General features: G+C 42.3%; 1 protein-coding gene and 1 long non-coding RNA gene across 17 annotated transcripts; one reads left to right on the top strand and one right to left on the bottom strand.

The window, feature by feature from the left end:
• Nucleotides 1–583: 583 nt before the first annotated feature.
• Nucleotides 584–20,141, bottom strand: LOC141777089 (uncharacterized). The gene is made up of 3 exons (XR_012595842.1): nucleotides 19,979–20,141; nucleotides 13,555–13,670; nucleotides 584–3,191 (listed from the first exon to the last, which is right to left on the bottom strand). It is a non-coding gene; the product is annotated as an uncharacterized LOC141777089 (long non-coding RNA).
• LOC141777073 (transcriptional repressor p66-alpha) lies at nucleotides 5,972–26,676 on the top strand. 16 transcript variants are annotated; one of them, XM_074651019.1, is made up of 11 exons: nucleotides 5,972–6,228; nucleotides 15,592–16,133; nucleotides 17,940–18,069; nucleotides 19,180–19,308; nucleotides 19,430–19,507; nucleotides 19,611–19,730; nucleotides 20,052–20,234; nucleotides 23,531–23,786; nucleotides 24,249–24,661; nucleotides 24,759–25,017; nucleotides 25,477–26,676. In XM_074651019.1, the coding sequence occupies exons 2-11, from the start codon at nucleotides 15,595–15,597 to the stop codon at nucleotides 25,614–25,616; spliced, it is 2,247 nt and encodes a 748-aa protein (XP_074507120.1). In that variant the 5' UTR covers nucleotides 5,972–6,228; nucleotides 15,592–15,594; the 3' UTR covers nucleotides 25,617–26,676. The 16 variants fall into 16 exon arrangements, with proteins under 16 accessions (XP_074507120.1, XP_074507113.1, XP_074507126.1 ...); XM_074651012.1 differs by having other exon boundaries at nucleotides 20,028–20,234; XM_074651025.1 differs by having other exon boundaries at nucleotides 5,973–6,228; nucleotides 20,049–20,234; nucleotides 24,759–24,882.
• Nucleotides 26,677–27,653: the final 977 nt, after the last annotated feature.

Here is a 27,653-nt window from a genome sequence, read left to right as displayed (position 1 = left end):
GCCTAAAAATATCTTATTATGAACCTCAAGACATCATAAATGAACATGATGTTCTGCAGCTCATCGGCATTCAAAAGAGATCACCTCCGAGAGCAAAGCTATTTTAAACCATGCAAATAACTATTTTTTAAACATAATTATATGAAGTTATAATATTCCTTCTCTCCTCTCGTATGTGTCCGCTGCTGTCGGTAAACTATCCTTCACCAGGAGGAGGTTTAGTGAGAGGAGAAAAGTTTTGGGACGCTCTAGGTGTCTCGGACGCAGCTGAAAGGAGTCATTTCCTGCCAAATAGTGAGCCCGTCTAATCGTGACTGCAGCAGCTACTTCCTGCATTGTTACAGTACTTAATGAGGATTAAGTTGAAGCTGTCATGTCGTAACGGGCGGCCATTAGGCCTCCTCCACACAGAGAGAGGAGAGAGCAGAGAGGCTGGCTGGAGGAGGATGATCTTACCTCTGTTTCATTTGATCAGAGCTGCTGATCCCTTCACCTGGTCAGGACCTGCTCACTGACTCTGGCCTGTCCCATTAGATATACAGAATATATATATACTGTATATATATATTTAGCCTTCTTCACACCAAGCTAGTGTGACAAGGTTGGTACCAACAGATGTCTTAGGTTTTCTAGTTTCATATGTCAGTACCTAAGGTTACAACCTAAAAATCACAAGTTCATGCTTTAAAGAAATTAGTGGCGTTAAAACGAATTTGCATTAATGCGTTATTAGCGTGTTAACTGTGACAGACTTGGTAATTATTTCTGTAAATATTTCTCAATATTACATTTTAAAGGTCCCATATTATAAAAAAGATTTTTTTATGTTTTTTTATTATAAAGCAGGCTTAAGTCCTATATAAATACTGTGAAAGTATCGAAACACTCAATCCACAGGGAAATACACACAGCCCGTATTCAGAAACTCTGCATTTGAAACAAGCTGTCAGGATTTCTGCCCATTCGTGATGTCACGAATATACAATATTAAGACCCTTGACACAATTTTAGACGTAAACATTATAAATGTGTCCCAGTCTACTCCTGGTTGCAATGTATGTGAATGTCATCAGCTGACAGGAAGAACACATGGACCCAAGTTGTTGCCAGGCAACACAATTCTGTTGCAATTCCGTCAAAATGCGCTAAAATGGAGCGTTTCAGACAGAGGGTAAATACAGGCATATTCAGGCTGACAGTATGTGGAAAATAAAGTTTTTTTTTAACATTACAGCATGTAAACATGTTCTAGTAAAACACAAAATACAAGTATGAACCTGAAAATGAGCATGATATGGGACCTTTCAATTCTATTTAAGAGCCTTCCCTACAAAACCAGGAATCCTATTCTGGTGAGGAAATAGTTACAGGACATTTTGAAATTTTCACGCCCCCCAGAGGATGAATCCTGATGACTTTACTGATCCCCTGACTTGTCCTCTAGCGCCACTACGTGATTTCGGACATTTTTGTTTTTGAGTGAAATGTCTTGACGGCCACTGGATGGATAGCCATAACATTTTGTACAGACAGTCACCCATGTTCCCCAGAGGATAGATCCTAATGACCTTTTATCTAATAAAATGTCTCAGATTGGCAAAAAGATTCCCGTACCCCAGAAGAGGAAATCCTGATGATTTTGGTGATCCCCTGACTTTCCCTTTCAACAAATGTTGGATGGGTTGCCATGCAATTTGGTCTTTGTAAACTTCCGTGACTGACTTGTGGCTTTCATCAGGGTCATCATACAACACCCTCCACTCTGCTATGATGTAAACTCCCCTCAGGTTGCTGAAAATGACCATAAATCCCAGAAAAGATACTGAGGACATGACCTCAGTGTCAAATGAAGCTGGCTCTGATTCAGTTATTTCTGGCTGAGGTAACATCTACCAGTGACAATATTTACAGAAAGATTCATCATTACCTATAAACTCCAGAGTGTTGTTTAATTTTTGCATTGGGCGAGGTGATTATGAGAAGATGACCCCTTGGTGCAGATTTGATTGCATTTATATGAGACGATCTGTAGTCTCAGGAGATGGAGCGGTAGGATGAGAGGACGGAAACAATCAGACCTGATGACACAGCATCATCTAGAGAGAGCTTGTTTTTGTCATTTAAAGAACAGCAACAAAGAACGCTGACAAAGCATCAACCCCCCACCTGTTAGAGACCAGCAGCCCCCTACCCACTTCAGTCTATTACTTATACTATTTCAAACACATAGTGTGTGTTTGTGCGTTTCCATGGGTGTTTGTGTGGATGACAGAGGATTAGTTCAGTTCACAGGGATGCTTTGAAGGGATGCCATGAAAGAGGCAGCCAGTTGGATCCTTTATGGAGCCGATTCTGACACTTCTGACGTAGTAACCCTGCCGTGTGTGCTCTGGACTTGCATGTATGGATCTGACTGTAACTGCAAGCTATTAATGGAACCCCTTCTTTTAATCGCTATGATAGCGTCAGACGTAAATACTGTGTTTGGGGTTGATGGTTTGGATTTTTATGTGGCGTCAGGGAGTCATATGTGATGCTAGCGTAGCTCCTTAAGAGACATGAGGTAATTATGTGATGCTGAGATTGGGATAAGGATCCGAATGTGATGATGATGCAGGTCCCTGTTGAGAGCCTGTGCTCATGAAGCTTCAAAAAAGTTTGAGTGTGGGAGGTAATGACTTCCCCACCTCCCATCCTCAGTGTTTTCATCCAGTATAATGCCTACAGAAGACTATACATGGCCTCAGGGTTACGGTGTGTCAGTTATTGGGAGTAATTTCCTTAATGGGGCCAGATGTAAGGATCAGAAATGGCTTGTTAACAGTGACACCTGTGGCCGTTAAGTCAACGACAGTCATCGTCCTGTTGCTGGCGCTCGTAGTCAGAGAACGAGCATCGGTCAAAAACAGTGAGGCGACACACACCAGACTGAACGTGATTGAAAGGCATCATGTTGATTAACGTTAGCAACATTAGCAGCTAAAACCACAACATCACTATAAGTTTCACATGCTTAGCTGAAATGTTAGCTTGCCAATCGAAGGTCCCGCCCTGCATCGAAGGCACGGTCGATAACTTTTCCTGCTTCAGCCTCCCGACCGTGGTCAGAAGACAAAGGGGAGACACCGTAGTTCTGATCTCCTGGTCCGGAGTCGATAACGTTACTCGCTCCGGAGCCCCGTCACGTCACTCTGGAAACAAGACACGGGAAACCTCTGTTGGTCTTGAGGAGCTGCAGCATTTATTTCTGCACAAACTGCAACTTTCACTGTACATTTACTTGATATTCTCAAAGCTAAACTAACTCCACTGCCTGTTTTTTCCGTCGCCACTCTCTCTCTCTTGCTTCACCACTCACTTCCCACGTGCAAACACACCCACACAACACTAGTATTCGCCCGATGTCGGTCATATTCCTGTTTTGCAAGATGGGCTTCACTAGATATAACTTTTTTTTTGTGCTTCTGTGGAGTTTATGTTGGAGTCTGAGTTGTGATGGGGGCCGGTTGTTTGTTTGCGTTAGCAGACTCCGTTTCTAACCAACCGTTAGCTATCGTTAACTATCCCTGTAGCTGCGCTGAAGAGAGTAGGCACTCGTGAGCACGCATGACGTCACATACGCAGGGACACCGACCCGAGTCCTTCACATAAAAAGCAATCTATAGGCTGATAGAGAAACAAAGAAAGTCACGGAAGGTCTCATTTTTTTTAGGTTACGGTTACAACCTGCTCCCTCATTTGCAAAAAAAAAGGATTTATACGTGTAAAAAGTTACATACAGTCCCTTTTAACACATCTTTATTTAGGAACATGTGAGCTCAATATAAACTAAATGATTAGATCTTAAACCTAGATTTACTATACAAGATTATACAATAATAAAGGATCCACATTTGAAAATATTGTGCTTTGGTGGTGCAAGTTCCCAAACAAATTAGCAGTTAAAGCTGCAGTGGGTAGAATTGGACCAAATATGATTAAAAAAAGTTATTTTTATAAAACATTCACTATATCCTGACAGTAGTGCACGAGACAGGTAATCTGAAAAAAAAATCATGTTCCTCTGTGTCCTCCGGTGCTCCTAATGGCATCTGCAAGATTTCACAGACTGGAGGAAAACAACCAATCAGAGCCGAGCTGGAGCCTGCCGTCTCTGAGCAGCTGTCAATCACTCGCAAACTCTGATCAAACGGTCAAACTAGGCAGAGCTGATCAAATATGAATCAATATTCTGTCACTGTAATGCCCAATTCTCCCCTCAAATGTTTTCAGAAACATCTTGTAGTGTACTGCTTAGCTGTAAAATGACAAAGTTTGTGACCCGGCAGCCATGTTGAGATCAGTTGAGGAAATTCCAAACACCGCCCACCAGCCGGAGCACAGCCAATAGAAACCACTCTCTCTGAAATGACCTGTGATTGGCCAATGTTTTTAGATCTTGTAAAGCCTGTAAACAGAGCCGTAAGGAGGTGCAGATGTCTAGTTTTCTCTCAGAACACTTGAATTACAATATGCTGAAAGGTTATTATGGAATTTTTGCCCAATGATGCCAAAAATATTCTGCCTACTGCAGGTTTAATCAGATTACCAAAAAAAAAACTTTGGAGGGCCCTCTGGGGGTCGAGGGACCAGTCTTGGTTCCTGGCTATATCAGTTGTGCACTGTTAGTGCTGCATGCTCTGTGCACGGCATGTTTGTCCACTGTTTACTGTGTAAATTGGTTTTGATCTGCATGTTGCATGTTTTTCCGATCGTCATATGCTTAATGTTTTTTGTTATAACCAGATCCAGCTTGCTCACCATACTGGCTATAAAGTGATTTTGAGTCCTGACCTGAGGTTGGATCTTTATTGTATGTTAGGAGGCGATGCTGTTTTTAGGGAAATGTGTGATGATGCCTTAAAGGGACTGTTTGTAACTTCTTACACGTATAAATCACCCGGGTCGGTGTCCCATGCATGCTCACATATGCGCGCTCGCGTGTGGCTACGCTGTTCAGACAAGTCTCCAACACAAACTACATGGAAGCACCAAAACCGCAAAGTTATATTTAGTGAAGCTCGTCTTGCAAAACAGTGTTGGCCGCGGTCGGAGGATGCGGGGGAGACCGTAGCTTTGGTCTCCAGGGCCGGAGTCTCTGCTGTACTCTGCTCCTCTGCTCCTCTGCCTGCATGCTTGCCTTCACTCACAGCTCTCTCCACCTCACGTGCATGCGCCCACACTCCACACTGCAGAAGACTTCGTAGCTCTGAGAATATCTAGTGAATGTACAGTGGACGTTTGTGCAGAAATAAATGCTGCAGCTCCTCCAGACCAACAGAGGTTTTCCGTGTCTTGTGAAGTGACGGGGCTCCGCAGCGAATTACGTTATCATCTCCGATCGGGTGCCGGTGTCTCCCTCCCACCGCGGTTGGGAGGCTGAAGCAGGAAAAGCCAACACGAGGATCAGCAGTGATTCATGGAGAGACCTTCATCTGGTCAGCTAACATTACTGCCAAGCAGGTGAAATATAGAGTGATATTGTGGTTTTAGCTGACGTGTGTCGCCTCACTGTTTTAAGCGATGCACGTTCATGTCTGTGTAGAGCGAACACAAGCGCGAGCCCGACGCTGACTTTCCTTGACTTAACGTCCACAAGTGTCGCTGTTAACAAGCATTTCTGATTCTTACAAACAGTCCCTTTAATGTTTTTGGTATAACTAAATCCAGTGTGCTCATCATACTGGCTATAAAGTGATTTTGAGTCCTGACCTGAGGTTGGTTCTTTATTGTATGTTAGGAGGCGATGCTGTTTTGGGGGAAATGTGTGATGATGCCTTAAATGTTTCTAGTTCCTCATTGTTACAAGATGAGTGTGTGTGTGTGTGTGTGTGTGTGTGTTGGAGGGGATCTCTGTACTTGCTGGTACAGTGATGGGTCACCCCTAGGAGCCCCCTGACATGCTCGTCCTGCGTTGGCCCTTTTGGTGGTCAGTGGTTTTAACATGATGTGATCCGGTCGTCCTGGTACGCCGAGGTGCGCATGCCCACTAAAGAGGACGCAGCGGCGGCTCCATGTGTGTGTTGAGGCGCATTATTTGGCAACAGACGCGGCAGTGGGGAGGGCCGAAAAAAAAAAAGAGGATATCCCCTGGATTTAAAAAAAAAAGGCAACGATTTATCGAGGTTAACTGCAGATTAAACATTCCTTGGTCGACCATCGGCGAAGAACGGGCGACAAAGAGACCGAGTAAGTTGACTGGAGAAGTTTTTGTTAGTGAGTGAATCTCGTCGAGAGAGAGAGAGAGAGGAGCCAGGTTTCTCCTCCTCAACCACCACCACCTATCTGTGACGATAAAGAAGCTGATGGGCTGTTGAAAAGTAACACTTCTCTCCGCAGAGCCAAAGGTTGAGCACCGGGGAGGAGGAGGGGGGGCTCTCTCCGCCTAAAAAGATCATTTTATTTTACGTTTCAGCTCCTATGATGTTGATTATGTGCGGTAGAAGTGGTTAAATGAGGTAAGGATTATAAACGTTAACGTCGCCAACGGCTCTCCTCTCCTCTCCTCTCCTCTCCTCTCCGGCGGCGGTACGCTCAGTCCTCCGGGCCGGTCGATGAGATTCTCTCTTCGGGAGGGGACACCCAGGTAACGTTAAATGAGCCCCATATACAGGCTCACTTTTTTAGGGCAGTAGGGTAAAAGTTTGTGGCTGCTTTTTGAGCCCGATGGTTGTCCCGCATCGGGGTGCAAACCAGGTCAACGGTTCTGGCTCGGTTCTGTGGGTCAATGTTGATGGAGGAGTTTCACTACTTTGACTTTCTGTACCAGCCGTTGACGTTCCAGCCAGCCGTTGACGTTAACGGCTACAGACGTTAACCGCTACAGACAGACGTTACGTGTTTTTGTGTTTGTGTCGATGTTAGCTATAATGTTAGCTCCGAGGCGGCGGTGTCAATAATAATAATTAAAAAAAAGCCGGCTAGTTGCACATGTAGTGTGGGCTGGGTTTAGTGTTGTTAAAGGGGCTGAGTTGTGTGTTTGGATGCTTGTACTGGGGTGGCCTGTAATGTTAGTTAATGGTGGTGGTGGACGCTGCTTTAAGCCCCCCTGGCACCAGTGTTGGTTCTGCTATCTGGTAGCTAATCTTCCTACTTCTCTCTCTGTGACAACCGTAGTCTTCCTCCTCTTAAAGCTGAACACACACACACACTGACACACACCGCACACACTCTGTCTCTCAGACAGACACGCACACACATTCACATTTGCAGCCACTACAGTCACACCAGTTTGCTTCAGGACTAAAAGCTGTGGCCATCAAACCAGTTTATACAACATTGTTTGTTTATTTATACGGATGCATTTAAAAGCTTTTAATATTTAATGATTGGATGTGACGGAAGCCGGTTTGTTGATACAAAACTACATGCAGCATTTTGCATGGTGTTGTTATGGAGGCACTGGCTGCATGCTGTTAACTTTATTTGTAATAGTTTCACTTTTTACATTTTTTTTATTTACTATGGTCTTATTACATAGTATCATGATTCAAGATCCAAGCCCTTTATTGCTATTGTGACAATCCCATAGGTGCCAATGAAAAGATAATACAATAAAAAAAGAGATTGTACAATATAAATATTAAAAATATAAAAGATAATGCATAAAAAAAAGAGATAGTGCAATATTAATACAATCACCACAGTCACACCAGTTTGCAGCGCTTCAGGACTAAAAGCTGTGGCCATCAAACCAGTTTATACTACATTGTCTGTTTATTTGTACGGATGCATTTAAAAGCTTTTAATATTTAATGATTGGATGTGACGGAAGCCGGTTTGTTGATACAAAAGTACATGCAGCATTTTGCATGGTGTTGTTATGGAGGCACTGGCTGCTGCATGCTGTTAACTTTATTTGTAATAGTTTAAGACTTTCAAGCTTAATTAAACTTTTTTTTTTTTTTTTTTTAGATTTGCTACGGTTTTATTACATAGTATCAAGATTCAAGATTCAAGCCCTTTATTGTCATTGTGTAGTACAACGAAATTAGATTATGACAATTCCATAGGTGTTAATGAAAAGATAATACAATAAAAAAAGAGATAAAAATACAATATGTATGAGATGACAGTTTTGCCAGATTATTGCACGAAGTGTCCGTCAGATAATTATATAATTATTGCACAGAGTGATCAGCATATGTTATTGCACATATCCGTAACAGTAGATTTACAGTATTTACATTGCACAAAAGTGACACAAAAGTGACCAACGTGTTATTGCACATTTACATTGCACGTGTTCAGCTCAGACAGAGGAGATGTCAGAGTTCAGGAGGTTTACGGCAGTTGGAGAAAAAGCTGTTTGTGCGTGTGCGGATTGATCTGAAGCGCCTGCCTGATGGGAGGAGCTTAAACAGTTTGTGTCCGGGATGAGTGATGTCCTTGATGATGTTTTTGGCCCTTACTGTTATTATTAATATTCTCACTGACAATCATAATAATGTAGTCTACAACTCGATCTGAAGTATGCTCAGAATCAGACTAATAAAAAAGGAGTAAGTAGATGAACACATGAATGGCTTTAAGTTGTTACATTAATTATTTCTTTCATTGGTTAATGTTATATATTTCAGAGATTATGGTTGTTGTTTGGGCTGCAGTAAACCATCACTTTCAATATCGCTTAATAATGCGCTGATTATTTATAGGGATGCACTGATCCGACTTTTTCAGTCACGATATTAATTGCTTGGTTTATAAGGTGATAGCAAATTGTGATACATCCCAGTTTACCAGAGTTCAAGGGGACATCTTCAGAAGTCTTGTTTTGTCCAACCAAAACAGTCCAGAATCCAAAATATTAAGTCCACTATTATGGAAGTATAAGAAAACTAGACAATATTTTTGAATTTGGGCCATTTTTGTCTGAAATATTTAAACAATCGGTTGATTATCAAAAGTTGTTGCGGATTAATTTTCTGTCAATCAGCTAACTGTTGCTTTTGTCAAATATATTTAACATCTTTATCAGTAATCAATGACCATTGGTTAATTAGGACCTGTGCACAACAAAGCCACTTAAAACCAAGTACTGTGCCTGCCATGTGGACTGAGGCTGGAATGGTGGTAAAGTGAGGAGACTTTATTGCCTCTTTGTGGAGATCTGGAATAAACAGTCAGTTGTCCATGTGGACAAAGACCCTGAAAAGTGTTATTTGCATGTTAAAAACCTGTTGCATTGTTTATAAGCTGTCACTGTGAACAAAATACAGGTTGCCTTTAGAGAAAAGGGTTGGCTAACACAGGTCAGAAGAGAGGAGAATGCTTTGCTTTGACAACGGCAATACCCACTAGCTACTACCTGTTATGACAGACAGTGTTGAAGTTGTACATCCACTGGTAGTCCTATCCACCATCCCGGGGTGACTCATGACCCAGTGTATTCATAGTATTAAAATTACAAGACAAAGTGTGAGTCAGAAAGTGTTCAGAAGTTTCTGCCTTGTTTTCCAGAAATCACTGTTCCGGTGATCACACATAAGAGCGATCCAGAGCAGAGTTGTGTAATCAGCCACTGTTCTGGAAATGGTCGTCTGCTGGACACATTTTAAGCTGCTGCACATGACTGCAGGGGTCACAGGGCAGCTGTTTAGTCAAGCCTCCATGACTTCATCAAATATATAGGCAGCAGCACTGATTGCCTTTTTCTGCCTGTTTTGTGTAGACAGTGGTGCTAGTTGCTCCATAAAGCACTGACTTGTTAAGAGTTCAAGTTATGTCATTGAGCAAGCCAGTGATCAGCTCCAAAGTTAGATTGTTCAATCAAACCAGCTTAGATAATTTTATTGTGAAGGTTTTGTTACTAGTTGATGCTTGGAGACCATCATCATCATCGCTATCATTTGTTATTCTGACAGATCCAATCAGATAATTGATAAGAATAATTTGCCAGTGCAGCAGTTCAATGACCGGGCACAGTTTTCTGAACACCCGGTGCAGTGTAGAAATATGTTTTCACAGGTTAAAGGTCGGTCAGTGGGTAAATAACATGCTGAATGCACCCTGTATGTGCAGCCAGACATCAATGATGGTTGAGAGTGAGTCTGCCAGCATGAATGAAGGATGATTGAGTGACTGATGGTTGACATGATCCACGAGTGACTAGATAAATAACCACTGCGGGGCAGGAAGAAAAGACACTCGGCAGAAAACAAGACCGGTGTAGATAAACTGTGGATACGGATGAGCGGCGCCCTGATAGTGGTAGCAACCTGATACCAGATTAAAGTACAAGTATTCTGCCTTGGTGAAAGCCACACTCGCCAAGAGTCAAGTACCTGCACAGTGCAATATAATAATATGGTTATGGATATATGGAATTACACTGCAAATGATAATGGGAGGTTTGAGTTTGATTAGATTAGAACTTTTGAAAAGTCTTCAAACAGGCTGTACTATCAGTTAACCAAATAGAGCAATAATGAGATATTAGATCAGACCTTTTTTAGCATAAAAAACGTAAGCAGTATCTACAGTTAACGTGCTGTTGGTTAAGAATTATTACATGTACTGTATATTAGAGCCCTATAAACTCTAATTAATTGTCATAGCTTAATGATAAGATGACAAACATGGTAAAAAAGAACACATTTATACTGCATGCAAGAACCTGCATGTTTTTTGCCCAAAACTGCATGTGGTTATCATAAAGTGGACTTGTCTGTAAAGGTGAGACTCGTGGGTACCCATAGAACCCATTTTCATCCACATATATTGAAGTGAGAGGTCAAGAGACCCCTTTGAAAATGGCCTTGCCAGTTTTTCCTCCCCAAAATGGTTGGTTGGTTGGTACAAATGGATTTCTTAGGTTTTCTAGTTTCATAATATGCCAGTGTCTTCACTCTAGCTTTAAAAGTGACCGTTACAACCTCCAAAAGACAGAATAGCGTCCGGGTCCGCCGACGGGGCGTCAGATTTATTAAGAGGTTGGTGAAAATCTATACAGCATTTTGGAGAATCGGTACAGTATCGCAAAACATAATATCGTGATACTCATGTGTATTGATATTTTCTTACACCCCTACTGTAAATACATATCATGGCACGTATCTCAACTTAGTGTGCCGTTTATTCCCGTTTTACAGAAATAACGCCCTCTCCTACAATGGAAGACCAAACAGCATGCTGGGAAAAGGCAGAGAAATAATGCCAGAAAGAACTGCTGATGGAAAACTAGTGCTATGAGAGTGACAGCCAAAGGCAGCAGCCCAACAAACTTAAGGACACATCACCATGAACGCACCACCAAACACACAGTACAATGGCGTCTTTACAGTGTCGTTAAATGCTGTTCGAGGATTTCCATCTTATTTGAATATTTATCAGGATAATATTGTGTAGCGAGATAATTCTGATAATCATACTCTGAAACTTTTAAAACCACATTGATAGAAATAATGTAATATTGAAATGGGCAGTGTGGCTCTTTAATATGTGTGTTAGTGCACAGTCAGTTTACTTGTATGTTAACTTTGTGTACATACGTAGAGTTAAAGTGTAAAGTTGAGTTTTCCTTTCAGTTTTGGATGCCTTCAGAGCCTTTGCACTGGTTGCATGTGATGTCAGGTTCTTGAGTGGTAGGGGGTTTGATCCGACATACGTGTGTGTGTGTGTGTGGGCTTGATGGAAATGTGTGTAAACTGCCATGGAGATGAAATGTGAAACCTGTCAGCCATTCAGATACCCCGTTACAAAGATAGGGTCGGTGTCTGCATGAGGTCGGGGGGGTTGGCGCGTCTAACTTCTTCCCCCAGCATCATTTCACAGCATGAGAATTAAAAACGCCATCACAGCTCTCCTCAGCACACACACACACACGCCGTGTAATGGCCGTCACTGTGGAAGCACGGCGTCTACTCTGGCACCTGAAGGGTTAAAACAAGCTTCTCTCTCAGTCATACACACACACACACACACACACTAGCCAACCGGTTTAAACCAGTTCTCAGGAAAAGTGCTTTGTGTCCCACTGAATCCTGGGAAGGGTCATGTCATGTGTGTCTCAGTGATGTCAGAGTATTTAAAAAAAAAAAAACTTAGTCGGCTCTCTGTTATCAGATGATTGCTCTGCATGCTGCATTGGGACTCTGCATGTATAGTCTATATAGGTACATCATGGATACACTGAGTGTGCTTTATGCTCGCCGCCATAACCACTCTGAGAACAGGAAGAGGAGGGGGCAGGACTGTGTGTACAGTGTGTTTCACTGAGAAGTAGTAGGTTGTAAGGGTTAATTGTAGTCCTTTTTTTTCTCCTTAAAAAAAACCATAGCTTCCTGTAGCGTGTCGCTGGGCAGACTGACGGCCTCAGCAGACTTGGAAGGACCGGGCCTCGATTCTGTAACATACATTCATGAATATGATTCAGGACGTAACGGTGCTGTGTTTCTTCTTTGTGGTCGTCCCGTAAATAGCGGCGGTCTGAGTCGGTCTCTGAATGTCACTTGTGCTTTCTGTTTGGGATTCTGAACTGAGAGCACAGGTCGTCTCCTGCAGCATGCCACACGGGCCAGCACGTGTTCACCTTTTTACATATTTGATTTGATTGCACAATAGTGTGCCCATTTTTTTTAGTCTTATCCTGGTTTTGTTGAAGTTGGAACATTAAAAACCTGGTTGTTCACTTCCCTGTTTACATGGTCATAACAGTCTTTGACCATCTGCGTGCAGGTGTGTCTTGATCCTTTGACATCTGAACCACTTTGTGTCATTTCTGTACTTACTGAGTTACCTCAGCAGCTGAGGATAAACACAGTTGTGCTTTCCCTTTATTTCAGCGTTTTGACAATCATTACATCATTTACCATCATGTTTTTTGTCTACAAAAGGTAACAGGAAACCTGGTAAAGTGTTAACATGGTAGGACGTTAAACTGCGCAATGAGGATACTCCCTAAATTCTGATGATAATTGGGATAGTATTGCGCATGTAACACACTCAGTGTTGGACTGACCAGTCATTTTCTTTTCTGTACATGTTTAAAGGAGCAGTTTGAAGGATTAGTGGTATCTTATGGTGAGGTTGCAGATTGCAACCAACGGAGTAACCCCCCCGTCACCCTTCCCTTTCTAAAGCTGGGGACACACCAACCTGACATCAGAGAACTTGTGGCGACGAAGACCGCCTGTTTCGTCGTCTTATGTCGCCTTTGTTTTGGCCAACAAGTTGCATCCCGAACTTCCCGCAAAGACTACACCCGACGGCCAGATAGCACGGACGTTCTGTGTCTGCGTGAGAGGAAATATCTCTTCACGCCAGCAGTCGGCGGTAGTCAAGTCCACTGATTTATCAATAGTAAGGTTGGCTCTCTTATAGTACACATTTCTTTTGTTATTGTGCAGATAAAGGCAGGGTGTTCTTTATACACACAATACAATGTGATTATCAAAACCATAAATATAAACATGTATTGACTCGTGGTCTACCTGTGTCTCCTCTCATTTCTGACCTAACACTGAGGGATTCAGAGCAGCCACTGTAGGGGTATAGTGTGTGTCCGTATGTACCTACCATGTACTTTCTGTCTTTCTGTCTGCTGGCATGTCAACATCTGGTGGGATAGAATTTGTTGTACAGGGGGCACATCAGTCGGTAATGGATCCGGTGCTCTTTGGTGCACAAGCTCTCTGAAATGAATGAAAAAATAATTTCACTTACATAAATTACTAAAATACTTGGATTAATGTGTCACTATGAATATTTTAACAGAATTCATGCTCCAGTTAATTTTTGGATATTCCCCAAGTCCCTTTTAACTCTGATGTGATTACGACGTTGTCATGTTTTTCCAGCTGTTTGATGTCTCACCGCAGCATGGCAGCAACTTTTTTGTTGTTATCCCTCTTAAAAAAAACAGTGAAGTGATCCTCAGTTGTTTTTTCTTTTTTTTTTGCACTGAACATCGAGTACTTATTTAGTACTCCCATCTTTTTTTCAGTTTTTCTTTCTTTTGGTTTTTGGTTTGCTCTGACATTTGGATAATTGGATGTTTTGGAATTATACTTGAGTCAACATCTGGGTCATGTGACCTTTCTTATCCCACATGTTTTGTCTGGGCGCCATTTTAGTCACCCTGTGTCCCCTACAGCTGACTCAAGGTCAGTTTTGTCTACTTAAGTTCAGAATGATAGGCCCACAATCACAACCACAACTTAATTTATTATTATAATAGCTCTGTATTGTATGTTTGTCAGATAATGTCAACATCACAGGAATAAATTGTGACAATCAGAGCTTTAAATTGTCTTTTTAAACATTGTGCAGTGCAGCTGTTGTTTCAAACATCTGTAATCAACTTTATTTTTAACCAAATGTATTGGTTCAAGTTAATTAATTCAGTGAACACATTGCAGGAGGTTCCTTAGTCGCGGAGAGCTAAATGAATAGACTTTTGTTGATGTGTTTGTATTTGTCCTTCACTTCAGCTGCTTTCATCTCTTACTCTTCAGATGTTCTTCTAACGTCTTTCAGGACTTACATAGAAAAATGTTGGAGCCAAACTACCTGTTGGGTTTAAACTTGCAACTGTTTTTAGCTTGGACTGACACCTTAAAGGGGCCCTGTGGAGTTTTCTTGTAAACAAAAGTTTTATGTTTTAACTTAAACTGACACTTCAACTCCTTTTAAGTGTTTGAACTTTACTGCAACTCACAATATTTCACAAGCAAAGATTCATTTTTCATTAGGCCTACGTGTTAACCTGTTTATTGGTTTACATCTGCAATGGCTAGCCAGGTTCAACTACTTCAGCTGACATTTCCACTGCTTTCAACAATTGCCATTTTATCGTATTTATGGTGTTTACACCTGCTTTTTTCAGCATAATGCCTCGTTCATACTACTTGACTTTAGCCCTGATTCTCTATACAAAAGACCCAGATCAGAGGCAGGTCCGCGTTAGCTTGTCACACGCACATGGGTGCTCGAGCGCCATGTGTGAACTGTTCAAAGACGGGAGCCGAGAGGTTCGCCGGTGCCTCGCAGACACATTCCAGATATCTAGCATGCTATGTATCTGGACCTGTCTGGGTGTCTGTCAGGGCTACAGATAATGAGAACGCGAGACACGGGTTGAGAAGAAACCAAAACTGGTGGAGGGATTTGCAACACGGACCAAAGTTGTTGTTGCACCCCAGGGTGTTGGATGTTTGCAAGAATGAACATAACACATAATCAGATCTACATAGGGGAAATAGTAAAGACTTGTGGAAACAGGCTATTTCTTTGAACACCTGTGCCAACAACAACATTAACAAGCATGACTACGCCCGTCACTTCTCGCCTGTGTTTTTGTGATGGAACGCAATTTGGAGACCTCATCGAGTCCTCACCCCTCATACAAGACAGCAAGTTGCGTAGTGTGAACAGTACAGTGATCTGACGACTTTGAAACTTATGTAGTGTGAACTTGGCTTAAGCAAGCACGCCTAACATTTTTCTCCAGAAAATTTAGCCAATTGTAGTTCTGTCTTATTTGTTGCTTTTAATAAAAAATGTTAAAATATAAAATAATACAGATAATTGAGTTATTTCTTCCTATATCTGCAGGGGATGTCTGAGGAGGCTGTCCGCCAGACGCGCAGCCAGAAGAGGGCGCTGGAGAAGGATGTTGCTCCGGGGTCTGTAGAACCCTCTGATGATGAAAATGAAAGCAAAAAGCCTAAATTGGACCCTTCTGAAACTACAACACAGGAACAAACTGAACCTGAACCTGAACCTGACTCTGTACTGGCACAGGAGGATCACAACCGGACTATGGTCGGATCAGAGCACGTGAAAGAGCAGGAGGAACGGCAGAGCCCGTCTCCGTTATCTTTAGCGTTACCTTTGGCCTCTAAGCCGGTGAAGGACGATCAGGAGCGGACCCAGATACAACAGATGACGGTTGAACCCAGCTCAGACAATCGGACTGACTGCAATGACAAAGCCAGCAAGGTGAGGACGGAGCCAGCTATGGACACAAAGAGCCAGGACCGACCGGCGGAGCCAAAGGTGTCCAGTGGCATGATGGCTGCGGGCGAGGTGAAGGCCACCATTAAAGTGGAAGTTCAGACGGGAGAGCAGCCCGTGGACATGAGCACCTCCAGAGGGTGAGAAACGGTTTATAGTAAACTCTCTTCAGCTGTGACAACCACATGAAAAATATGTCAAAGAAGTAATGATGGAAACTTTATCTAGAGAGCAGAAAGGCTGCAGGCTTCTTGTTAGGAAAAACTCACTTCTAAGAGTGTACAAAAGGATGTATTACACTTTATCTGAATCTAAAAAGACTGAAAATGTTTAAAGTTACTTTTATGCTCCTGAATTACAATGCAGGGTAGAGGGGGTGAGTGGGTTGTTGTCCTCAGAGGTGATGTTTAACTTTGTCTTTTAGTCTACCTCCATTTTCCCCCGACTCAGCACCTGAACCCTAAAAACTCCACTCACACAAAATGAAGCCGTGTGTCACAAACCGGTTCCAGCCGGTTGTTGCCATGGTTTCCACAGTGGAAGGAACAGCGAGGGCAGGGGGGGGAGGAGGAAAAGTGAATGTGTCACGTGATAATGACTTTGAGGTCATGTGACTTCTTTGGAAGAGTAGTGATTAATCCACAGGAAGTGATGATGGCGCTAAGCCCTGAGGAGACACACACACACACACATATAAGGAGGCCGGCGAGGAGAGACAGGCCTCACGTTGTCGTGTACAGACTTTACCGACTTCATAAAAACACATAATCTGTGTAATCACAAGTCCATCCTTGTTTTTTAGAGGAACATTACTCATGATCTTCAGTTTTTTAATGCCTCTAGTTAAAGAATTTAGGTCATCCGCTCTCACATTTGGCCCGTAGTTGAACTAGTCGCTTTGCAGGAGAAGCTACATGTGTAATATATAAAGGTTGATCCAAACTGCCTCCAAGATTCCCACATGCGTTCATTTCCATTTTGAATGACGTATGTAGCCTGATACAGGTCACCCCCAAATGACTCAGACGACTGTAATGCGCTGCCACAATATCCTGTTTCAACAGGAAATAGGTGCTCTCAAACAGCCGTCTTATTGTGGCTAAAAGACCTTTACTGGAGCTTTAAGCCCCACCTGGCTCCTCCTCTGCATTTAGGACGGTTCTGTTGTTGGTGTAGCATCAACATGAAGAGAAGCTGTGTGGAGGAGAGATGTCTGGATTTTAGATTATAGTGGAGCGGATTAACCTCCAGTCATAAATTATGTTTGTGGTTGAGGAGCAGATCGCTGTGAATACAGACGTTACTAATAGATTCTAATATTTGAGCTAGTTGAAGGTGTACTTCTTCATCTTGCCTCAAACAGCCTTAAAATGTTCTTAACCTCAACCCCACTGGATAAGTCAGCACAAACTCATAATGTGCAGCTACACATTGTTTAAACCCAAATAACAGTTTTATAAATTCAAGTGGAGATCCCAGCGTTTTCGAAAAATACCAAATATATCTTAATTTGTCTAACTTTTGTGTAAATGTGTATAAAATGAGACATAAAGCATTTTGAACACTTCGGTGCAACTGCACAAAACATTAAGTCCTACATTTTATAAAGTTTCAGTAAAGAGCTGGAACAAGCTGAAACAGAATATTTGTGATACTGTCAGATAATGTGGAATAAGATGATGTTGACAACCTTACATCTACCTAAGGGGAAATAAAAGGGGAAAATGGGATGTTAAGAGGTTGAAATTGATTAAATAACCTTTTTTCCATTGTGGAAAAATGTTAATATATTCTTTTACATCCTGACAGTTTATTTGAGTAATAGTTTTGCCATAACCGATATACCGGTAATGCTGTTTTGTGTCCACTGTATACAGTATTAGTGCTTGATTTATAAAATACTGGAATCTAAATTTGAATGCCATTGTTCTTATTCTGTCCAGCAGTATAAAAAGGGAGAAGCGCCCTCCGTCCTCTGAAGATGACGATGTCATCATCCTGTCAGATAACGACTCCCCCAGTCCACAGATGAACGGCTTGAGCCACTTTAAGGAACTGGACACAGACCTGCTCATGGTGAGAAACATGTATACACAAAGTTAGAAGTTGTGCATTTCATGCTACTATACTACTACTACTACTACTACTACTACTACTACTACTACTACTACTACTACTACTACTACTACTACTGAGATGGATCCTGAGACACGTTTGAATCATAACCTAGGCCTTGGCTATTAGCTTTTTGGATTTTTTTTAAAAATGTGGAGACTAGGGCTACTCGATTATTTTGGTCAATATTAAGATCACGATTATTTGTCGTGATTACTCATAGACTTTGGAAATATCATGCATTTAGAAACGACATCTTGTATCTCACGTTTTAAAGTTAAATGCATCAGTCTGATGCACTTTGAGAGCAAAATCAAGAAGATAGATCTATGAAGAACTTTGTGCTCTGGTAAACAATTTAATCATAAACACATTGGTTGTATAGATATGAATAGTGATGACAAACGAGACAGGGTCCATGTTTCAAGACGGGTCGGGCAGGTTGCCGACACTGAGGACAGTCCGACCCATTGCCCTGCGAGGGTTGCTGTAAAGCGCCACCTTCACCCCGGGTCTTTCCAAGCCGACCTAGAGCCGGTCGCCGCGCACCACCATGGAGGAAATACGCCCGGCGAGGGCCAGCCAGCGCCGGGGAGAGTTCACACAAGGGGATCCTCCCACACCGAGCAGACATCTATGACCCTCAGAGCGGGGCAAAAGCGCACCACTGTAAAGGAAAGGCGTGCGCTGGATTTATAACACAAGACAAAACGAGAGCGTCATTAGGAATCAGAATGCGACACAATAACTGTTTTATGACGATTATCTTGTTTTCATAATTGTTGGAAGCCAAAATCGTAATTGAAATTGAAATTCAATTAATTGCAGAGCCCTAATGGACACGACAAGTTGGTATAGTTGGGCCATGGTGTGACCAAGTTATTTTCTAACCTGAAAGATTTAAGTTATACTTAAGGCATGTCATTGATACTCAGAGCAACTGAATATTAGTTAGTAGACGGGGCTTCAATGTCCCACAAGATGCATGACTGTAAGTGGACAGTTTTAGTCACTGGAAAGTACTTTTGTCTTTTGTAAATCGAGTGGTGTAACTGATGTTGTCATCTGTAGAAGAGCAGCCCAGCGGAGAGGGAGCGCATCATTAAGCAGCTGAAGGAGGAGCTGAGACTGGAGGAGGCCAAGCTGGTGCTGCTGAAGAAACTTCGACAGAGCCAGATACAGAAGGACACTCTCCAGAAGGTAAACGGTTGTTACCCGCATCAACACAGGGTCACACGAAGCGTCGCACATCCCCACAACACAGGCTTCCACTTCAAGCATCCTGTTTGTTGTTTAATATCGTTCTCCATTTCCTCTCCAGTCCTCAGGTCTGTCCGGCTCCTCTGCTCCTCCTCCTCTAATTCGTGGAACAATTACAAGCAATAAAGGCTCTCAGCAGGTTAATGCTCTACTATGACTCATGCACTCAGGCAGCGTATCTGTGTGACAGCAACTTCATACTGTAGTTGATGCCGTTTCTGATGGGTTTTTTCTCTGACCAGATTTTGACAGGCAGGTGTTCAGGCACGGTCATCCCTCCGCCGCTGGTGAGAGGAGGGCAGCTGGTGTCGTCCAAACATGGCTCCCAGATTATAATGCCACCTCTGGTCAGAGGGGCGCAGGTGAGTCATGGGGAGATGTTAACAATATTACCACGCAAAGATATTGTATTTTTATATTTAAAGATATCTTTGTCAGGGCAATGATAGCCTGAGTTGTAGCAGCTTACAGCTGTTTTTCACTCTGGGACAATCTGCAGGGAAATAATTACACTTAAACTTGAGACTTATGATCTCTCTTTGCACCTCTCTCTCTGTGTGTGTGCCCTTTGCCTTGGTGCTTTTGATGCCCCTCCCTTGTCCACCACTACCTTTGTCTGTGATGTCCCTCCGTGTCATCCCTCTCATTGTCCTGGTTAGCCCATCTCTGTATCTCCACAGCAGATCCAGGCTCTCCGCCAGCAGCAGCAGCAGCAGCAGCAGCAGCAGTTGGCCGCCTCTGGAGGCTCGGGCTCAGGACCGCCTCCTCTGCTGTTGGGCCCCAGGAACTCAGCCCCTGTAACCCACATCCAGAGAGGCATGGTCAACTCAGGCTTCATCAGAATTGGCAATAGTGCTAACACACTGGTCAGTATTTCACAGGTGCTTTCAGGTTAAAGTCCAGGGTGGAAGACTAAAATATCCAATTAAATTAACTGGTAGAGGTATTGCCTGAATAGTATGTGTTTACAGTTAAATGTATTTGTGTTCAGGTTGAGAAAATGTACAAAAAGGATTTTCATTCAATTCACTACATTTCAGTCAAAAATCTTTAAGTACAATTACAGAAACATATACCAAACTAGAAGTGCACTGGGTGGAAGCGCAGACCTCCACCCAGGCAGGTTTCATGTACGTCGCTGCCCCCCTGTGGTGGCCTGTGGTGCTAATGCACAGGCTGAGCTGAGTTATTACAATTACAATTCCCGAAGCCGGGTCATGATTGGATCGCCACCAAAATCGAATGGATTGTTCATTGCGTCACAATCCACCCCTCCAAAAAAAATCATTCAAATCAATCTTGGACTTTTGGAGATATCGTCCAAACGGAAAAACCAAGAAACAAACCAACAAAACAACAAACTAATGCCGGTAATTGGTACTCAATTGCAATTCTTTTATTTCTTTTTTTCTTTGATTAATTCTACAAGTTTGAGGTGTAACAAAAGTGCACAATCTCAAAATATTACATTAAGTTAATATTTGACATTCTTTCATAAATCCCTTATGCTAACGCTTTTAAATTGATTTTAAAATAAGAAATCTCACAGTATTAGAAGAACAGCCGCATACAGCTAGCAGGAAGCTGACAGAACCGTATATGTCATATGAACGTCCAGGGCAGTGCAGTCCTGTGGGTCTGATGTCATTCATTATGCTGAGGAAAATAACTCTGGATCCAGCTATTAGTGAATTTAACAACTTTAGGACATAATGATTTAAATGAGGGCTATATTTAGGTGTTTGTACTGGGAAGTTGATTTACCTAAAAAAAATATCCTTTTTTTTTAAACTCTTTTTTTATTTGAGAACAAAGAACATGAGGTCATCATGGGTGTTACAATGTCAGGTCACATTACATTTTTGTAAATACATCTTAATATACAATGTCACACCCTCAATCAATGGTTTAAATACACAATCCATTTTACCCAGTACTCAATACTTTTTTCCAATTTAAGCCTTAAAATAAATGTGAATCTTTCCATACAATATATTTGATTTACAATACCCCTCCATTGGTCTAATGTTGGAGGATCAGTCTGCAACCACTTTCGAGTAATGGCTTTCTTACTACTTGTCAAGAGAATCTTTAGTAAATATTTATCTTTGTGTAAAACAATTTCATAAAGTATAGTGTAATGAATGAGTACTTTAACTATATTCCCATTATTTTATGGATCTCAGTTGCCACCTCTTGCCATAACTGACATCTCTTTATACATTCATGACTATGGACTCATTATAATCTTCAGTCCAAAATGGCGGCAGCCCCACCGCAGCGGTCATTGTAAAAAAGAGTTTCGCCTCTTTGCTTCTGTTCTCTTTGTTTAAACTCTGAAGAAATGGATGACAGAAAAAGGAAACTTGTGGCTATTTTACTTTTATATCGGCGTTGGAAGCGAAGAGAGCGGTGGTCTGGGCGCTCGAGGGTTCATCCCGATGTTCAGGTTCATGAAAGAGTTTCTGAACCTGGTAACGAAGCTGCAGTAAGTGCTTCACCTAGCTAGGTTAGCTAGGCTAGGTTAGCATGTGCTGCTAACGTTAGAAATCATGGAAACTAAGATTTGATTCCGTTTAACGTCTTCGTTAAATTGACAGGGTGCTTGGACTTTATTATATTATTTAAGGACAGAAGAAACGTTAGGTGATGTTACAGATTTAAACTAGTTAACTAAATATAATTACCAGTCTAATTAGTTTATAACATAAACGTTAGTTAGCTCGGTTAAACTGTTGAACATGCTAACATTAACATAACGAAACATTTCAGTGGCCTGACCGTCATCTTAGTGCGTTACCTATTAAATAGAGTTTACTAATGACCTTACCTTTTGGGAAACTGAAGTGAAGGTAACATTATGAAGTAGCTGGCTAACTTTAGTGACTGATAGCTTCACACTGGTTGACCGAGCAGGTGGTTTATCTGAAGACTGTCTGAGGCAGGAGGTGTCTGTGGATTAAATCATCAGTTGACTGTTGAATTGAATGAATGCTTTTCTCTGAACATAAATCACTGAAGGCTATACTTAACCGACATTATGTACAACAAGAAGCTTTAACAAACCCCTGTATGAAAACAAAGCAAAACTGGTCCATAGTTATAAATGTATTATAAGCTTTAATAATTATATATTAACCACTGGATTTTACACTTGTGTATGGCAGTGTAATTCTAGCCAAGAAGTGGCTTTCTTTAATATTTGCACATTTGTTATATGGTCACAGAAGCCTTAAAGGGACTGTTTGTAAGAATCAGAAATGTCTTGTTAACAGCGACACCTGTGGTCGTTAAGTCAACGAAAGTCAGCGTCGGGCAGCTTGTGCTCGATCTACATAGACATGAACGAGCATCGCTCAACACAGTGAGGCGACACACGTCAGCTAAAACCACAATATCACTCTATATTTCACCTGCTTGGCAGTAATGTTAGCTGACCAGATGAAGGTCTCTCCATGAATCAATGCTGATCCTAGTGTTGGCTTTTCCTGCTTCAGCCTCCCAGTGGTAGTGGGAGACACCGACACCCGGTCGGAGACGATAGCGTTTCTCGCTGCGGAGCCCCGTTACTTCACAAGACACGGAAAACCTCTGTTGGTCTGGAGGAGCTGCAGCATTTATTTCTGCACAAACGTCCAATATCCTACTAGATATTCTCAGAGCTACGAAGTCTTCTGCAGTGTGTAGTGTGCTCGCATGCACGTGAGGTGGAGCGAGCTGAGTGAAGGCGAGCAGAGGAGCAGAGTACAGCAGAGACTCTGGCCCTGGAGACCAAAGCTACGGTCTCCCCCGCGTCCTCCGACCGCGGCCAACACTGTTTTGCAAGACGGGCTTCACTAGATAGAACTTTGCAGTTTTGGTGCCTCTGTGTAGTTTGTGTTGGAGTCTTGTCTGAACAGCGTAGCCACACGCGAGCGTGCATATGCGAGCGCGCACAAGCGAGCGCGCATATGCGAGCGACCCGGGTGATTTAGAAGTTACAAACAGTCCCTTTAAATAGGGCTCCAACTGTCTGGTCAGTGTTCTTTGATCCTTGCAATTAATCAACACTAACAGCTCTTTGGTAACTTCTGTATCGCTCAGACAATTCAAACATATTCTGACCTTGACTGGATGTTTACACCTGTCTGGTTTCTTTCCTGTCTTTGCTTGTTTTTCAAAGGTCTCCAGTTTGAAGGGCTCTTCCTCAGGAAGCAGCGGTGTGTCCGTGGTTAGCGTGAATGACTCTCCAGCCAGCCGCCAAGCTGCAGCTAAACTCGCCCTGCGCAAACAACTGGAGAAGACCCTACTGGAGATTCCCCCACCCAAGCCCCCTGCACCAGAGTTCAACTTCCTGCCCTCTGCAGCCAATAATGAGTTCATCTACCTGGTGGGACTGGAAGAAGTGGTACAGAATCTGCTGGATACCATCCACAGAGGTGTGTTACTTTTTCCAGTAAAAATGCCAAACGTCCTCTAGTTCCAGCTTCTAAATTGTGAAGATTTTCTGCTTTTGTTTGTTACATATGATAGTAAACTGAATATCTTTAGGTTTGGACTGCTGGTTGGACTAAACACACAATTTTGTGATCCCTCCTTGGGCGGTAGTAAACTGTAATTGCCATTTTACACAACTAATACAATGATTAATTGAGAAAATAATTGTTATATTCATCAATAATAAAAAATAGTCATTAGTTTCAGTCTAAGACGTTAGGGTAAAGCTAAAGCGTTAGCAATTGACCTGTCCATTTTTATGGAATTGAAATATTGTCCATATGTAGTCAGGATATCCCCACTTTCACCCAGGTTTAAATATCTGTCTACCTGTGACACCATAAAGGCACCTCTGTTCGTTTTTTCAATCAGTGCGTCTGGTTTTCCCATCTCTCTCCATCCAGGGAAGACGGGTCTAGCACTGTCCAAGACCATTACCAGAGAGCCCTTCACCTGCACCCAGTGCAAAACGGACTTCACCTGCCGCTGGAGGCACGACAAGACCAAAGGCGGGGCACTCCTCTGTGAACACTGCATGTCATCCAATCAGAAAAAGATTTTGAAAGCTGAGCATACCAATAGGCTGAAAGCTGCGTTTGTCAAAGCACTGCAACAAGAGCAGGAAATAGAGCAGCGTATTTTTCAGCAGACGTCCTCACCGGTCTCCCACAGTAGCTCCTCGTCCTCTTCGTCGATGAAAGTAGAGAAGCTGGTGTCTCAGCAGCTGAAGCAGGCTCACGCCAGAGCGGCCTCCCTCCAGCACCTCCACCAGGCCAGTCGAGGAGCCAACATGATTCACCATCACTCCATCAAGCAGGTTGGAATCACTTTTTATTTTAAAGGGAAGCATTTATGCAATTGATGCAACTGTAACTCAAGACCCCTCTCTCTGTGTTTCTTAACTCCCCCCTCAGAGCTCCCAGGGCCAGCTGTCCCATGGTATCTCATCATTGGGGATGAGGGGCACCCCCCACTCCTTCTCCTCCTCCTCCCAGCTGCAGAGTGCAGTGGCGGCTGCAGCTTTGGTCAGTCGGCCAGGTAAGCATGCCCACTTTTCCCACCGCTCTGTCCAGAGTTCAAAGGTGAGCAGCAGTGGAATCGCCGGCGGCAGGAATATCAGCGGAGGTAGTGCCTCATCCACTGCATGGAAGAAGCAGAGCAACAGCAACACAGGTAGACTCACATTTATACCAGCCGGCCTGCTGACATCGGCTCTCTTTCAAATTCCTGTCTGGTCCAAAAGCAATCCTTGAACGTCCTACGTCCAAATTTTTCTTATCTTATACAGAAGTTGCCCTCTCGTATAATCTCATACACTACATAAAAAATATAATACAGTTAAGGAGGAAATGTTTTCGGACAAGGCAATCCCACTCCCCAGTTCTCCCGCTGCCAGTGATCTCAATCTTCCTACTTTAATCCCTCAGTTTGGTGGTGTATTGGTTCCCTGGGTGTCACTACTAAACCTTGGAGTAGAAATTTTCGTAATTTTTCCTTTCTGTCTGTATGTTGTGGGGACACGGGTTGCTATGAAATCATACTGCTTTTTTCTTATTCAACTCCAAAGGCATTAAACTGCCAGCATACAGCTTGCTCCACACCTTGACCCGCTTCTCTGTTGCATGTTCACAGGAGTCACTATGGCTTACGTGAACCCCAGCCTGACAGGTCACAAGACATCAGCCGCCGTTGACGCTCGTCAGAGGGAGTACCTGCTGGACATGATCCCCTCTCGCTCGTCGATCTCGCAGACTGCAAACACATGGAAATAATTTAAATACTACTCTAGTACTACTTTGTTTTGTCCAAGTTCCTGAGTTCCAATAATATGGTCAACAGCAACCCCTGGAGGACTGTTAAGCAAATATAATCTCTCAAAGATGAAGAAACGTTCCTTCCTTACCTTTGTATGATTGTTCTTTGAGTTTTCTTTTTTCCTGTCGTTTATTTTGAGATTTGCTGTTCTTTGGTAATTGTGCAGAAACTATTTGGATTGGATTGGGGCAAAGAAAAAACTAATACTTGAAGGGCTTCCCCCTGGGTACTTCTGTCCTCCAGACTGGGTGGTTAAATGATAGTGTGATAAGAAGTTATGTGTGCATTGAGTACTCTGTTCTGGGCTTATATGCCCTTTCTGCCATGATGTGGGTTAAACTGACCCAAGCTTTTGACACTTGAATGGTTATAGTCATACCCAAGAGTTCACATTCAACAACATACACATTTATTTTAAGCAAAAACAAAATAATGGAGTTGTAAAAGTTCCAGCACAGCCCTGTAGTTAAAGGTTTGAATTTATTTTGTATTTACAGTAAGTTATTTTGTTTTTTTTATTATTATATTTCAGTATATGGTGGTTTCCACAAATGAAGAGTTTATTCTAGCTTTTTTTTCCTCCCATTTAACAGCATGCCTTCCCCCGAACCCCTCTGTTCATTTCACACCTTAGCTGAAGAAGCATGGTGTCGTTGCTCAATTCATCTGTAATTACCATCTGTAATTTGCTTATTTTATATTAATGTCAACATTGTAAGATTAATTTGAGTGTTTTGTCATTGCTGAGAAAATGCAAACTCTGAAGGAGCTGGATTTGCCACACTTGAAGCAGAGATCTTGCTTCAGATTTAGTCAACTATAATCCAAACAACAACACGGCCTGAATCAGTTGTTAAAGGGACTATCTCCCAGCTACCAAGAGCCTGGAATACACAAGATATGTTCATCTTGTACCCCTCACCATACTGCATCATTTCTCTGCTCCTCTGCATTGTACAAACTTATTTGGTTTACTTTTTTCCTAGCTCATAAAGAAATAAAAATATACATTTTAAACACTTGTTTTCATTTATTATGTGTGGATGATATAACACTAGTTTGACATTTCATCTTCAAACAAAACCTTATGGGGTTGACTCAGTGTTCTTTGTCAAAAGATCAGGGCATGGGTTGTTGAATCTATTCTCTAGCATTCAGTATTGCGTCTTTACAAATTTCAACTAGTGAAGTGATGTGTAAAGAGGTTATCAGATCAGTGTGTGTCCAAAGCAAATGAAGGCCCGAAGTCGAAGAGAAACTGAAGCAAATGGAATGCAAGCAAGGAGGAAGGAATGTATCATAAAGGCGGATCAGATAACAGTTGGGGAGTGAGGTGAAAACAGGAAAGACAGGTTGGTGAGATCACAGATGATGAAACAAAAATAAAAGACTGCATATAAGTGCCAGCAACCATGTTGTCCATTTCAATAGGAAAATAATGTTTTTTTTTGGTCATTACAGCATGTAAACATGTTCTAGTAGAAACACAAAATACATGTATGAACCTTTATTATGACTCATCCCCCCTCGGCACAACACAAAGCGACTGGGTCAGTCCTTCATGCTGGTAGCCATCAGGCTCCACAACCAAGGCTCACCGCCATATGAGAGCTATGAGGACTTTAAGAACTTTAAACACACACTATCTGCAACCATCTTGGACTCTAACCACTGGCACACTTTACACTGTATACCACTTTATAGACTGCACACATGTACATATTACATTTATTTATTCTTCACACTACATTTATTTATTGACGGACTGCACACACTATGTTCACCCATTCACTCTGTATCTTTTATATCTCCATTATTGCTTTTATAATTTTTGTATACCTTTACCTCTCCTGTGTTTTACTCTGTTTGCTGATGTTGCTGCTTTGACACCTGAATTTCCACAAAGGTTCATCTTATCTTATCTTATCTTATCTTATCTTATCTTATCTTATCTTATCTTATCTTGACTGGAAGCTAAGAAGAACAAATTAAAA

Source organism: Sebastes fasciatus, chromosome 11, assembly GCF_043250625.1.
Source record: "Sebastes fasciatus isolate fSebFas1 chromosome 11, fSebFas1.pri, whole genome shotgun sequence".
Classification (NCBI taxonomy): domain Eukaryota; kingdom Metazoa; phylum Chordata; class Actinopteri; order Perciformes; family Sebastidae; genus Sebastes; species Sebastes fasciatus.
This window is presented reverse-complemented; position numbering and strand designations above follow the sequence as displayed.